Source organism: Diorhabda carinulata, chromosome 11, assembly GCF_026250575.1.
Source record: "Diorhabda carinulata isolate Delta chromosome 11, icDioCari1.1, whole genome shotgun sequence".
Taxonomy (NCBI): Eukaryota; Metazoa; Arthropoda; class Insecta; order Coleoptera; family Chrysomelidae; genus Diorhabda; species Diorhabda carinulata.
Genome location: NC_079470.1, coordinates 5578222 through 5594598, shown reverse-complemented (window position 1 = coordinate 5594598; position 16377 = coordinate 5578222). Strand labels below are relative to the sequence as shown.

Sequence of the window (16377 nt, the reverse complement as noted above, 5' to 3'; positions counted from 1 at the left end):
AAGAAATAATTTGACAGCTACTTGTTACAAAAGAACAGTGACGAATGAACGTTAAATAGCAATTCGTCTCTATATTTGTGAGATATATGAGATACGTGAAATAGCCATATTTATATTTTTGTTTATAATATTTCTCAATTAAATAGTTTTTGTCGTTGGATTTTAAACTTACCATGAATAAGGTAAGAGGTAATAAATAATTTATGTAATAATATTTAAAGTACGATTTCTAGATACCTGGTTCAGAGGACGAGGATGATATAGAAAGTTTGAGAATCGCAGCCCTTCAATCATTAAAGAGAAAAAATGCATTCTCGGATATTATACCAGCAAATTCACATTCAAATTTCAGAACAGCTAAAGGAAGTCGAAATAAATGGGGTCGATTCAACCATCCAGGAAGACCTGCTAAAAGTGTGAGTCTATTATTAAATTTTTTAAAATATGCTAGATTTTCGCGATTTGATATAATTTAAATAGCATTAAAGATTGTTTCCTATATAATATTTCCATTCAGTGTTTTCTATGATGATTATATTATTTATTTATAAAATCTAAATGATAAAAATTATAATCAGTCATGTCAAAAATAAATCAAACACTAGTAAGTATATAAGTTAATTTCTTAAGGTGATGTGTGCATTAATATTTCTAACGTATCAGATACTTTGTGATACATACTGAGTGGCTAACAGTAAATAATCCAAAGCAATAAGAATTGAAATACATTGATCTTTTTAGATTATTATAACAAAAAATAATGATTTTCATAGATTTATTTAAGTTTGTTTGTCTTGTCTGTTTTCCTCATAATGTTTACAACTGTTTTGAATGGTAAGGATCGTCTTTATGTGAATCCAGTGTGTCAACTCTGTACTTTGTATTTTACAAGGGGATAAAGGAATGTTTACAACATAATGTGACTAGAGGGAGGTCTCAAAAATTTGCCAGGTGGTTTTTGTCCTTATATGTTTGAATTGTCAATTATGATTAATTAACATTTTATTACCTTCTTTATTTTGTATTAGTATTTTTGCGCGCCCCTTGTATTTCAAAAACTGGCGAATTAAAATTTTTTCAATATGTATTTGTTTATTTTAAATATATAGTATAAAATATGAATAAATTGAAAAATCCATGTTTTTCGAATAAATGTTTGTTTTTGGTACTTTTATTATAATTTGGGGATTAAATAACAAAAGTCTATGTAAATATTATTGTTAAATATTTTTTTCCGCATATATATTATTCCCATGCAATAAATTTCAAATTAACCATGAGAATTAATTTTATAGATTAAAATTAATTTTTATACTAATATATATATATATATATATATATATATATATATATATATATATATATATATATATATATATATATATATATATATATATATATATATATATATATATATATATATATTTATTTATTTATTTATTATTAACGTTACAAAGTTTGGCAATGCTGTAACTCGTCCTGTCTGAAGGCAGAATATCTTTTCTGACATGTGACTGAGACGTCAACAACCATTCACATTTGATTGACATCAATATGACAGTTGAAAAGAAACAGTATGACTAATATTCCTAAGGTCGGAATTTTTGACAAATTAGAAAATTATCATTTTGTTACGTATTTTCCGAAAGATTAAAATCTACAAAAAATGTTTATTTATTAATTATTATCCTTTACACATAATCAAAAAATTTTACAGTATCAATTACTGGTATACGACATATATAAAAAAGAAGAGTTAAAGCCATTCAGCCATAAACTTTTCTTACTCCAATTTTTTATTTATTTATTGATTATTGTTAATATCATACTTATGTTTTATATTTTTCATTCAAAAGCAATTTTTTTTTATTTTATAAAAAAGCAACTTCAATCTGTTAAGTATTGACTTACCAGGTTTTTCTGATAAGCTTTTAACCTAAAGATGTCAGCATTTATCAATACATGTAAGTTAAGAAATATATTTGCGCACGCGTTGAGAGATTTCCAATAAAATTTCGACGTTTAGTTTCCGTTCAACATAAAACCACAAAAGTGGAAGTTTTATGTTAAATCACCATAAAAAGGGCTTAAAAGTAGCAATTCAGTGAAACACAAAGTGGGGCCAAATGAACTACTATGCTATGACATTAAGTAAACTTACCAAGAGTCTCATTTAATTCTAAAACACATATATTGAATTGGAAACACTGCTCAAAAGTAGCAATTCAGTAAAACAACCAAGTGGGGACAAATGAACTACTACAAACAATGTAAAAACTAAAAATAGTAAATATGAGATGATGTAAACGTACCAGGAGGCCCATTTAATGCAAATTTGCGTAGATTGAGTTGGAAACACCATAAAAATTGAAGTTTTATGATAAATTACAATAAAAAAATGCATACATATAGTAAATTGAGTACAACAACAAAGTGGGGACAAATAAACTACTTCAAACTATAAATACTGAAGATAGTGGTTGTGAAATGATAAGATATTAAGTAAAGGTACCAGAAGTCACATTTAATCCGAAGATTGACTAGAAAACACCAGAGAAAATGGAAATTTTATGGTAAATTACCATACAAAAATACCGGAATAAAGTAAATTGATTACTACAACAAAGTGGGGACAAATGAACTACTTCAAATTTTATAAATACTGAAAATAGTGGTTATGAAATGATATGATATTAAGTAAACGTATCAGGAGTCCCTTTTAATTCTAAAATTTGGAGATTGACTAGAAAACACCAGAGAAAATGGAAATTCTATGGTAAATTACCATACAAAAATACCGGAATAAAGTAAATTGATTACTACAACAAAGTGGGGATAAATGAACTACTTCAAACTTTATAAATACTAAAAATAGTGGTTATGAAATAATATGATATTAATTAAACGTACCAGAAGTCCCATTTAATGCTAAAACGCATACATTGAATTGGAAACATCAAAAAAACTGCTTAAAAGTGGCAATTCAGTGAAACAACGAAGTGATGACAAATTAGTTATTCCACAATTAAAAACCATTAGAAACAAATTTTTGGATATTTTAAGAAAAACAATGGTGTCTTATGTACTTAGGGGTTGACATCAGTATGATCATCTTTGGGATCCCAATATTTACGGAAATTATTAATCTTTTATCAGATCTTTTATTAATCTCACATTATTACATACAAGTAGTTTTTTATCGTCAATGGAATATATATGTTTATTTCTTATATATATATATATATATATATATATATATATATATATATATATATATATATATATATATATATATATACTTTTAATCCACACATCAATATTGTGAATCACAATGTTTATACTACATTTTTTCAGCTTAAATAATTACATTCATTCTTCCAATAATAGCTTCCAATAGCTTTTTTCTCATCTTATTTTGATTATTTCCGCAGTTTTCAATACACTTTCTCACTATTTAAAACTCAAAAAGTTTTATTGTTTACGCTATAACCGCCATTACGAACTAAACCAACCTCAACTGTCATAACGAAGATACGCTATGTTGCCACGTTGACCTTTACTTCAGAAGTTATTGGATATAAATATTTTATATCCAATAATAATAATAAATAATAAATTTTATTATCATTTTTTAGGTTACTAATTGTATTAACTAGTGTTTTTCAAAAAAATATAAGAAAAAATGAGGATTATAGATTTATTTTTACAAGATTGGTTTAGTTTTTGGTTATTAATATCGTGATATTAATACTTAATTTTTTTTATATCGTGTGTATTGCATTTTTATTTAGGAAAAAATATTTTTTATTAAATTATAGGGTCAAGGAAGAATTAGAAATACTAATCTGATATCGATAACGCCGCTACCCGACGAAACCGATTCAACACCAAATGACAATGTAATCGAGTGTTCACCTCAAGATAAACAAGAAGAAAATTCTAAAAATACAGAAAAAGATACTCGCAGTAAATTCAACAGATACGATCAATCAGATAAATCGGAAAGCGAATCTGAAGACAAACAAGAAAACGAGCAAAATAAATTGAAAGAATGCGACAGTTTGGAAGTTCTCATCAACGAATTAGATACGGAAATCAAAAAAGAAAATGAACGTGGCGAAGAAAAAGACGACGGCGAAAATAATAAGGAACAAAACGTTGTAGAAGAAAAAATTCCCGTATTTAGAAAGCACCCGAATACAAGATCTCCCTTAAGAGGAGCGTATCATCAAAAAAAGCACAACCGACGATTTAATCCGACAATTATTCATCAACCGCACCCGGTATTCAATCCAGTAAACCAGTTTGAACCGCAATTGATACCCTTCATGAATACCCCTCAACCGAATCCGATGATTGTACATCCGACATTCAACGTACCACCGATATTTCCCCAGTACTTCGACCGACCTATATCGCCGCTAACCATCGACGCGGAATCTCTGACTACCGCTACCAGAGCGCCGCTGTCCCCAAGAAGTGCGGCTTTCGTTTTACAAAATAAAGCCATAATCGAAAAACGCAAACGTTCCCCTCGAAGATCATACTCGAGGAGCCCCACGAGAAGCTTATCCCGCAGCCCTCGACGATCTTTGACGCCTATAAGGCGATCTTTAACGCCGATAAGACGATTCAGGAGATCGGTTTCGCCGAGAAGACATTCCAGATCCCCGAAAAGGTTTTCGCCTAGGAAGAGATCATTGTCGCCGAAACGACGATCACTTTCGCCGAAAAGACGTTCGCCGTCGCCGAAACGGCGCTCGCTGTCGCCGAAAAGAAAAGCTACCGGGGGAAATCCGGCGAAAGGTAGACCGGTGCACGATCGCTTAGGTCTAAAATCCGAAGAAATTAAAAATAAACCGAAGGTAAAAGAAGAGGAAGAACCGCCAGTGGATCCGGTGTTGGCTGCGAGAAGAAAGAAATTCGAATCGAACGAATTGAAGAAGAAAGAAGGTATCATTCGATTAAAACCCAAAGAAGATGTGAAAAACGATGATATACCGGTAACGGAAACACCTAAGAAAATCGAACAAGTTCCTAAAAATATAGATGAAACGGAAGCGAAAGTAACTACGGAAATCGTAAAGGAAGAACCTCAGAAACCCAACAAATCACCGGTAGCGACGAATAAATTAGAAGAATACGATAGATCGAAGGATCCGGAGGAATTTAAGGAATTGGAAAGGCTGCTTAACGACGACGCCGTTTTGGAAGATCTGTTGGACCATAAAGTGGCCGATATATTTTCGGACGAAGAATCCGCCAGCGATAACGAAGGTCGTTTCAAGGCTAAAACGAAACAAGGGGAAAAAGTACCGGTGCTGTCTTTTAATAAATTGGTAAACGGTACTAAAACGGAATTGAAAACGGAAACTTTACCGACGAAAAACAGTAGAAACGAAGAGAAACCGATAAAGGATAAAGTGGAAAAAGACAAATCGTCGAATAATCAAAGGGGAAGGCAAAAAATAACGTTGAAAAGCGAAAAAAACGCGCCCCCTCCCGTGGAAAAGGTACCGGAACGAAAAATCGAAATAAAAATCAAACACCCGTCGAAATATCAAAAATGTAGTAAAGGGAAATCCACCAAAACGGAAAGCGAAGCTGCAAGAATACCGATTCAAAGCGACATCTCTGGAGGAAGTGACGAAATCATCATAGAAGAAAAGGATGACAGCGACGATGAGGAGAACGTCGTTTTGACGCAAGGTTAGTACATAAAATTCGTTTTTTACAACTTTTGGATGACAACATTTTTATTTTTTGTACATTTTTCTCACAAATCAACTCTCTATACATCATATTAAAAAATCTATCCGTCCTGGACGAACACTTTATTTTTTTGGCAGCAATTTTGTCCACCTCGTATATATATACGATACCTCGATGCTGCCATAATCGCCTAACCTCACTTTTCCGCTTTTTTTCTAACACACTCCTTATTTTGATACTTCGATGTTATCGTCTGCGGTTAGACGTGGCGATAAGGATACTACTACGTAGCCCGTAAACGTCACTTTCGTCCTAGAATCAGTCTAGAGCTTCCTATTCTTTTTGATGCGTAGAATCGATTTTTCGAGTGTGCCGAGCTTAAATCCGGTCGACTAATTTGTCATAAACAATTTAATTGTTTTTAAAACTATAACTATTAAACAAATAGAGATATGAAAAAGTTTCCTTTAATAAAGATCTACAATAAAGGTCTCCACAGTTTTTTTTTTTCAAAAAAATTAATATTTGAAAAGTTATCGCTAATAGAATACAAAATTATTCCAAAAATTGACGTTTTTCTCATTTTATCGATCATTACTTGGTTCCTACATGACGTAAAAAGCAGCTCATTTTAAACGTTAAAGTTTGAGCTTTAAAATGAGACGTCGTAGACCGTTAAGAAGTTACAAGAGTTCGAATGTACAATTTTTCATGAAAAAATGCAACTTATAGTAGCTCAAAATGTTAATTTTGTTTTCATATCTCACTTTGTTTAAGAGTTATAGCTTTCTAAACAATTAAATTGTTTATATCAAGTTATAAGACGTTTACGGGTTACGTAGTAGTATCCTTATCGTCACGTCAAACCGCAGACGATAACACCAACGTCGAAGTACCGAAATACGCAGTGTTAAAAAAAAAGACTAGAAAGTGAGGTGAGGTGATAAAGACAACATCGAAGTATCATATATACGGGGTGTTATATATTTGTTTTGTCGATAATGGTCTGGATAATGTTCTAAAATCGAGTATGAATATGAAACGGCTACGGGAACCCCCATTAGCTGCAGTACTAAATAATGTAGTTGAATTGTTCGTATTTTCAGGAGATCTTAGAACTCAGTTGAGTAGAAAGAGAGCGGAAAAATTATATAAATTACCGACGGATCACGAATCGGTTTCATCGCGAATTCTTCAATTTGCTTTACATGGGGCGCTATTTAAGAAATCTAAAAAATCAAAAAGGAAAGTTGTATCAACCGAAGGCAAGTATCCATAAACTTTAAATGATTATTATTTAGTATATATTCGAATTATCTGGTATTTGTACACATTTCTTCATTATTTTGAACTTATAAACAGCGGAAGATCAACCTAACCTCCAAGTAGGTCAATTATTCAACCTTGTAGCACGCCAGATACGATTTCTCCAACAGTGCAAACTTTCTTCCTTGTTCCAGATTGTAAAAACCAATCCATTTATGTTATAATCGCCAAAATGTGAAAAAAACTGTGCTTCAATTTATGAAGAAGTAAATCCAAGTCAAAATTATTTGTCAATTTATGTGAATACATTGTTAGGTTAGTGAGTGAAGGATATACTTGCCTATGATATTTTCTACAAAAATTTGAGGTTATGTAAGGAGGAAAAAATGAAGAGATTATCTATTATTCGTTTAGTTTAGATTTTTATTTTTCGTTTATAACTTCAGGTGTGTCTGGAATGAAAGGAGGGAAGTTACCGATCCATTTCAGATTGGGAACCTCGAATTCTGACGACGATATAGTCGAAGATGTGAAAATTAAGAAGAAGAAAAAACGGAAAGTTCATGATTTATTGGAACAGGTATATTTGTTATGTTTATTTTACTTTTGTATTAATATTAGTTTTCTCTGCTATTATTTTATTGGATACCTCGTATAACATTGTTTCTGTATAAGGTTTAGTGACATTCTCGAAGGGTAAAATTATATTTTGTATCAAACGAATGTAACTAAACTGGAATTATCGTATTTTGTTAACTTTTTTGTTTTTTAGCGGTAAATATCAATTGATTTATAAGATTCTTTATTTTCACCCCTATAAACTACACATACCTTACCTTTATACGGGGAAAAAAGCGGAAATTTCTATAAATAAGAAAACTGCCCTTTTTCGGATGATTAACTAAAAGAAAAACCTCTTCTAGTTCTTGAATTATACTCGTAATCCTTCTAATGGATTATCCTTATAATATTCCATCTTTTATCGGTTTATATCAACTACAAACTAGTTTGAGGTTAAGTTTTGTATTCGCAGACATTTGGTAAAGATAAAATTATTTCCTATTACACCACCAAATTCTTTCTAGTAATTCCTGACACATTTCCTAATAGTCAAAGGAAGTTGAATGGGAGGTGAAAGAGTTTTTGTTTCTTCCCAGAATGTTATCGTTCTTTTGGTATCTTTCAAATCTGAAGTTACACTGATCTAATTTACGTCCATGACCAAATATATACACCTGGGGTTTCCATGAGTTGATATTTTAGCTCTGGATCAGAAATATTTATTTTTTTAAGCAATTTGGCGCAAAAAAGCGGGTCTGCTTCTAGATTGTTTTCTTGGTGCAAGAAAAAATCGTTTTCAAGGTCATTTTGACAGGAGAATTTTCGTTTTAGATTGAGGTGCTTTTTCGATATTAAGTGAAAAAAAATATATTTCAAATCAAATAAATTACAGTGTATATGAGACATGAAAAGATAACTTTTCACAAGATTTCGTGAAAAAAAATGTAAAAATAAAAATTAAAAACGAAAAACTTGAATTTTTCACATAAATTTTGAGGTTATGTTGAAAAAGTGTCAATACAAAGGTTGTAGATCTTATTACCTACAACTTTGCTTTATGACTTTTTCCCATAAGACTCATAGTTTTGCCCGAAATCGAGATAAACCGGTTTTTACCATTAAAAACTCACCCCCTTTCTTTTTTAGTCCTCAGATCGTACGTAAATTATTTTTATCATATTCGCCTCCTACTCTAATAAGTTTTCATGTTACTATCATTTTTTTTTTTCACTTTTTATTATTTTTAAATGCTTCTCCCCTCATACAATAATCGTAAATCAAACTAAAATCAATATCATTAAAATGGGGAGGTTTACCGAAAAAAATATTAGATCCCTTTTTTGTAGAACATCAAATTTCCTACAAAATTTTTCAGCAACATTTTTCTGTACAATTAATTAATAATCAGATATGAATTTATTTCTATTGATCTGGGAAAAAAATAATAAAAAACATCCCTATTAAAATTAAGAGCTCATATTTGGCGAGAATTTTTTTACTTGTTTAGCAACCCATCTACCAAAAAAATAGTTGATTCTTTTGACCCACCCTAGTGCTGTTGCTAACTCATGAATTCCCTCACAGAACTGTCTTCAAATTCTTTTAATAGATTTCCTGAGCTCCTTGATGTAATTTTCTAGGGCTGATCTATAATTTGCTCAATTGCCAGTAATTTTTGCCCGATTGCCAGTAATCTTTGCCCAATTGCCAGTAATCTTTGCCCAATTGTCAGTAATCTTCGCCCAATTGCCAGTAATTTTTGTCCAATTGCCAGTAATCTTTGCCCAATTGTCAGCAATATTCGCCCAATTGCCAGTAATCTTTGCCCAATTGTCAGCAATATTCGCCCAATTGCCAGTAATTTTTGCCCGATTGCCAGTAATCTTTGCCCAATTGTCAGTAATTTTTGTCCAATTGTCAGTAATTTTTGTCCAATTTCCAGTAATCTTTGCCCAATTGCCAGTAATCTTTGCCCAATTGTCAGTAATCTTCGCCCAATTGCCAGTAATCTTCGCCCAATTGCCAGTAATTTTTGTCCAATTGCTAGTAATCTTTGCTCAATTGTCAGCAATATTCGCCCAATTGCCAGTAATTTTTGCCCGATTGCCAGTAATCTTTGCTCAATTTCCAGTAATCTTTGCGATGTTGTAACGGTTTCTAACCTCAATTTTCAAGCGATCCAGTTGTTTGTTACATCAAGGCACGTCTCTATGGTTTAATTTCGATTTAACTGGCAGTTGTTTTTTCATATTAATTAAGTATGATTGACATTTTTTTTTAATAAAATTACAATTATGGTTGTTGCAGGTTATTATTCATTAGATATTTCGGTTGCACTGTTTCAAATATTTATAATGAAACTTTTTTTAATAAATTGACCAACTTCAATTATTTTCTTAACGAACTGTTTTTATAAATCGAAATTTGTGTATATGTGCGGGGATAAATCTTGTGTATTTTACATTTTTAACGTTTTGGAATATTTATTGAATGTGATATATTTTTTTTTATATTTTGTGATATATAAAACATAATATTCGATTTTTATTTTATGTGTACATTTTATTGCGTTTGGTACTTTCCTTAATTATTTATTTGTTTTTTATTTAATCATTAATAGTGTTAATTTTATTTTATTTAATATTCATCTGGTAGATTTTGACCGATTTATCCCACTTTGTTGTTTCCTCCTACATTTTAAATCGTTGTTTTGATTATTCTCTCTTCTTTTTTCTCTCATTCTCTTTTCTTTCCTGTACTATATTTCACTTTCTGTCCTTAATATCTTGTGTTCTCTTTCTTACTCACCGTCCTCTCTCTTTCTAATTTTTCTTCTATATATTTACCCCCTTTTTCTCTTTCCGTTTTCTTTTCTTCTTCCCTTTTTTATTTCTCTCCTACATCCCAATTAATTTTTAAAATTTCGATGAAACTAATAATCTTTTTTTTTAATTTGTTTTCTCACGTTTTTGCAACATCCTTATTTTTACGATGTTTCACTTTATACAGTTTTATTCTTTCCATTTTTATCCCCATTCCGATTTGTTTATTTTGAGGGTTGAAATTTGGACATCGAGTATCCAATTATCAAATTTATTTCATCTCTGCATGTTCCAATTTAATTGACCTTATTTTTTCTTTCGTTTATTTATTTTCTTCTTTCTATATCATTCTCTCTATTCCCTCTTTTCTTGTCTTCTCTATATTCTCTTTTTCTTTATATATATGTACTCTATTTTCCTCCATTTCGTTACTCTTTTTCTTTTGGCCTTTACTTTGTTCCTCTTCGCCCTCATTCTTCTCTGTATTTTTCTTCTTCTCGTTACCCTTTTTATCTATACATTTTTTTCCTACATTTTATACTGTTTCAGTAAAATTTAATATAATCTTTTTTGTTTTTTTTAATATTTCGCAGTTTATCCTTTGTTTTAACTATTTCTAACCCCCCATCAAGTTATAGAATAATTTGAAAACAATCAACTTCATCAAATTCACTCCCTTTTACTCTATTCCTAACGGTCTTTTCCTATTTTCAGTTACTTTTCTTCTTCTTTTTTAATCTCGAGTTAATAACCTCATTTAAATTTGTTGTTTCTTCGATTTTATTAAATCTTTCGAAGCAGCTTTCTTCTTTAATTTTAGAATATTAATTTTCTGCACACCACGACATTTCGATATCTATTTTTCACAAGGGAATTTTCTTCTGTAAAATTCTGAAGCTAGAAAATTTTTTCTGCTTCATTTTGAGGTTAAAAATAATTTACTGATTTTCGTTGATAAACTTTTATTGAAAAAATAAAGAAAAAAACGCAACAATATGAAATTCTACCAGGTGGATATTCAAATTGGAATGTTACAATTTATTGGAGAAGGTGACCGATGCTTTTCCGAACACTCAAAACATAGCAAAAAATTCTAGATTCTCTATTTTTTTCGTTTCATAACCCCCAAAAACTGATTCTACTAAAAATTGTACAACAATTTTTTTCATTGTTTATTTTCAGATATTTATCCATTTCCTTTTGAAAATATTCATCATTTTTTTTGTCCTTACATTTTTCTAATTCTTATTTTCTGCTTTCAATTTGAATTTAAAATTTTCCGATTATGTTTGTATAACAATTTCTTCGAACTATTATATCAAGGTTTCTATAGCTACATCACCTTCTTCAGTATAATTTTAGGTTATAAGAAGCACAAATTTTTATAATGTTTGTTAATTCTATAATATTTTTACATTTATATGTATAGAACTTTCTAAACGATTTTCTTATATTATCACAATTTCCAAATGGTTTCATTATTTTTTCAGTCAAAGCACTTTTTAAACACACTGTAGAAAGAGCCTAATTGATTATTCGGTACTAGACAATGTTTTTTTAAATGACAGACTCAATCTCAAAACTTCTTTGTGACAAGTAAATTCAAAAAAAGACTTTGATATCTGTATCTGTATTGAAAGGAACTTTGAGGATTAGTTGAGGTGTCTACAAGAGTGGAGGGACTGAAAAATCCTCTTCGGTGTCTTCTTTAGAATCTTGAATCGGTTAAAAAGGTATAAGGAGCAGTCATAAACCACCAGGCAGCAATTTTGACGTTAAATTATCCTAAAAAGAAGATGTTCTACTAGGGAGCAATTAAAAAGATATTGGTATCTGTGTAGAAACTGACCTTGAGGACCCGTTGAGGTATATATAGGACCGAATGACTGAAAATTCCCTTATAGGATCATATCTAAAGCTTTAAATTAATTAAGGATAACAGTTTTGACATTAAATTATTGGTGGACTAAAAAATCCTCTTCTGTGTCTTAAATCTGTTGAAAAGGTAGAGAAGACAATCAGATACCATCAGACAGCAATTTTGGCAACACATTCTCATCAAACAGAAGCTGTTTTACTAGTTTCCAGTGAAAGGACCTAGATAAAGGTATCCGTATTGGAAGGATATGGTAAACACTAACTTTGGGAACCAGTTGAGGTTTATACAGAAGTGGTAGAAGAAAAAATCCTCTTCGGTGTCTTCATTAGAATCTTAAATCGGTTGAAAAGGGTAAAAGGGACAGTCAGATACCATCGGACAGCAATTTTAGCAACACATTGTCATTGAACAGAAGATGTTGTACCAGTGAAAACTAAAAGAACTTAGATATCAGTATCTGCATTGAAAGGATGTGAACATTAACTTTGAGGTCCAGTTAAGGTGTATACAGGACTTGAAAATCCTTTTCAGGACAGTCTCTAAAGCTTTAAATCAATTAAAAACTTATAGTGTCACTCATAAAGCATCAGACAGCAATTTTGGCAACACATTGTCATCAAACAGAAGATGTTATACTAGTGGAAACTAAAAGGACCTAGATATCTATATTTGGATTAAGATTGTGGTAAATAATAACTTTGAGGACCGTTAAGGAGTATGTAGGGAGTGATGGACTTTATGGTGTCCTCTATAGAGCTCTAAATAGTATGAAAAATAAAAAAATAGACTCAATAGAAAAATAGACATCGAACAGAAGCTATTCTACTAAAGGACGATAATATAACTTGAATATTGATAGATGTATTGAAAATATATGGTATAAATTAATTTTGAGCGCAAAATCTTCTACAGTGCCCTCTCCAGAGGCTCAAATCAATTAATAAAGTTGAAGGCACAATTATAAACCATCAAATAACCTTAAAATTTTTATCAAATAACAAATCATCCAATAAGTCGTGTGAATAACTAAGAAAAACACATTTTTTTTTGCCAAAAATCGATTTTATTCATCAATGTTATCTCTTTCAAAAGGAATACGATCATTCCAAGGCTTCTCTAACTTCTAGATGCCGTTCTCGTAGAAGGATTTGTCTTTTGTTTCAAAATAAGCCACTGGGAGTCAGATCTGGACTATATGGTGGATGAGGAAGCTATTCGTTCAATTTAACCATCGTTGCCGTCGACGTGTGAATCGGTGCATTGATTGTCCTCCTCTCCCTTTTGGAGATAGTCTACGAACAATATCCCAGCTGACTTTTGTGTTTCTGGACGCTTCGGCTGCAGTTCACTCAGCCTCAGACTGATTCCGGAGTCAATTTACTATTAGATATTACCAACTTGGGGACTTTTTTTATGTATTGTGGAGTAAACTAACCTCAATTGGACGACCAGAACGTTCGCCATCATCGGTGTCAGGACGACCACGTTTAAATTTAGAAAGCTAAGAACAAATGATTCTTTCGATGGATCAGAGTCTTTTGAAGCAATTACTGAGCTTGTACAGTATTTTTGTCAATACTGTACAAGAAGCAATGCTAAATTAACAAACAAAATTGTTTTTCTGACTAATCGAAATGTCTTTTGACAGTTGGTACTTCATAAACGTCATATGGATTTGACAATAGCAGCGCCATCTTTGTGTCCGTCACACGATTTATTGACTGACGTAATAGAAGATGTTTTATCAATAATTGATAATAGGATTTAGACAACTGTATCTGTGTGTAAGGATGTAACTTTGAGGACGAATATACAAGACTAAAAAATTTTAGTTTTAAATTAAAAAGTTAAAAGGGATGCTCATAAATCAACAAATAGCAGCCCTGGTATCAAAATCGGTAAATATGAGGCTTGGTTATTAAATAACGAGATTGGTTATGAAAAAGGATTCAATATACTCCCCCCTCTTCACCACCCATCTTTCCATAAGCTTTTTCATTGATCGAAGCAGTGCTGGAAGTCTTCTTTGGTGAGTGCCTACAGGAGCTCTGCTTTACCGCTTCCATCGACTCAAATCGGGTCTCTTTGAAAGCAGATCTTCTTCTAACCTTTCAAGGAATTTTGAGCAAGAGCTTTTGATCAGAAGGCAGCTTTTTTGGTACCAATTTCGCACAAACTGTTTCCGGAGTTGAAACAGTCACGGAGCGACCTGGGCACCTTCAGTGCCTTCACTAAAGCGCTTACACCACTCAAAAACCCGCGCTCGAGATAGAGAATTGTCCCCATAGGACAATTTATAGCACTCAGTGGGAGTTTTTTTCGATTTAAAGAAAAATTTGAGATTAAATCGTTGCTCCACAAATACTATAATTGTGACAAAAACATGTTTTAGAACTACTCGTTTTTCACCCTATCCGTCTAGAGCGCCCTGTAGACGCGAAGTTTCGTTTTTTAATAACCAGACCTCGTAGATTATTAGTATTTAAAATAAGGAAATTTTTTTGTGTCTTCTCATTGGTATAAAAGTGATTTATTATACAGTCAAACCGTGATCTGTTTTATTAGTGTATATTATAGAAAGTTCTATGCAATTTTGAATAAAGAAAAAAGTTTCGATAAGTAACTTAATTTGTAAATATATAGGTATAAACACAAGTTTCACCTTTACCGCTCGGAAAATCCACTAGTGAAAACCGGAAGAAACCACTACTCGAGTGTTTATAAAAGACTATTAGATTGTAGATAATCGTGTAATCTGATAATTCGTTAATTCATACTTTATTAATTATATCAAACATATTTCTTTAGAAAAAAAAATGTATTTTAAGTTTAGATATTACATATTTGTTTATATACATTTTTCTCTCTCCTAACATTAAGCTCCAAACTGTTCTTTACCATGTACTTTTTAAGTTTAAAATATAAATTAAGAAGTGTATCGTTGTTTGTTAGTGATTTGTACATATGTATATACTTATATATTTATTTTATATATATACATAAATATAATTTATTAAAAATTATTTTCATTTTTTATATACACTACATAACCTATTTTTAGTGCTCCCGCCCTTGTATCTAGCCATACAACTCAAAACCACGAAAGCTGAACATCCACAAAGAACTGCAGGACGTTCCAACTAACCATACAATAATCTGGACTCCGGTACAATCATTTCGATGGGCAGTGACTAAATAGCACCTACAACCGTTAATAATAAAAGCTTGAAGGCACATATCACAGTTAAAAATCAGTGGATCGATGACTCTAAGTTTGAATAATAGAGCTACTTGATACTCAAACAGCTCCAGAAGGTATTGCTTAACTGTTGAAGGCTCCTCACCTTAAATCGTTTTCGCTTGGGTAACAAGCTATCATAGTATTAACTATGATGGAATGAGCGATACTCAATCACTCAGTAATCTCAATCTATTGCAGACCAGATAGAAGAGTTACCTTACAAGCCATAACGATCGAAATGGAGTGTTTGAATGCAAGAAAGTCCTACAGAAACTGGTGATGGATGCCTGGTCACTCTGACAACAATAACAGACTGAAATCGGCGAACTCAACGGAGCCAAAACCCAACTTAGTGTAACTAAAAGTGTCGAGTCTCTAAGGAACGGAGAGCAAATTGCAGCCATAAGAATGAATCTCATTGAATGCACCCATTGTGGACATAATAAGTCACGTCACATCAACTGCGTCAAAAACATAAATTAAGTTATTTGGAAAACAACAAAATTGAAGAGAACATGAAGTTAGAAAGAAAACTATTAGAAGGAAAAAAATAATAGATTGATTTTTAAAAAATTGTATTTACTCATAAAAATATCAATTGCGTCTATAAACTTAATTAATATCATGGGTTATTTACATGATACTTCTCAAGTGAGATTGAGGATTTATTCTAGATCAGCTCTGGCTTCAATTGGTACTTTTATATATTAGCACTCATTCAATACACAAATAATTCACTCAACATCAAAATACAAACTGAACTCTGAACGATGTGAAGTTTGGCACTTTCATAACGCCACGCGCTGGAAGCGGAAATCAGTGACGCATCAGTCAAGCCACAGAACATACTCTATCCTAGGGTATCTTCTGTGAGTGAGCTGCTGATTGGTTTTTGT

At 31.6% G+C, this 16377-nt stretch overlaps 1 protein-coding gene across 1 annotated transcript; it reads left to right on the top strand.

Annotated features, from left to right (window-relative positions):
- Positions 1-7: 7 nt before the first annotated feature.
- LOC130899462 (neurofilament heavy polypeptide-like) lies at positions 8-15349 on the top strand. Its single transcript, XM_057809413.1, has 6 exons — positions 8-182; positions 234-416; positions 3819-5709; positions 6819-6977; positions 7425-7558; positions 14884-15349. The coding sequence occupies exons 1-6, from the start codon at positions 174-176 to the stop codon at positions 14887-14889; spliced, it is 2382 nt and encodes a 793-aa protein (XP_057665396.1). The 5' UTR covers positions 8-173; the 3' UTR covers positions 14890-15349.
- The last annotated feature ends 1028 nt before the right edge of the window (positions 15350-16377 follow it).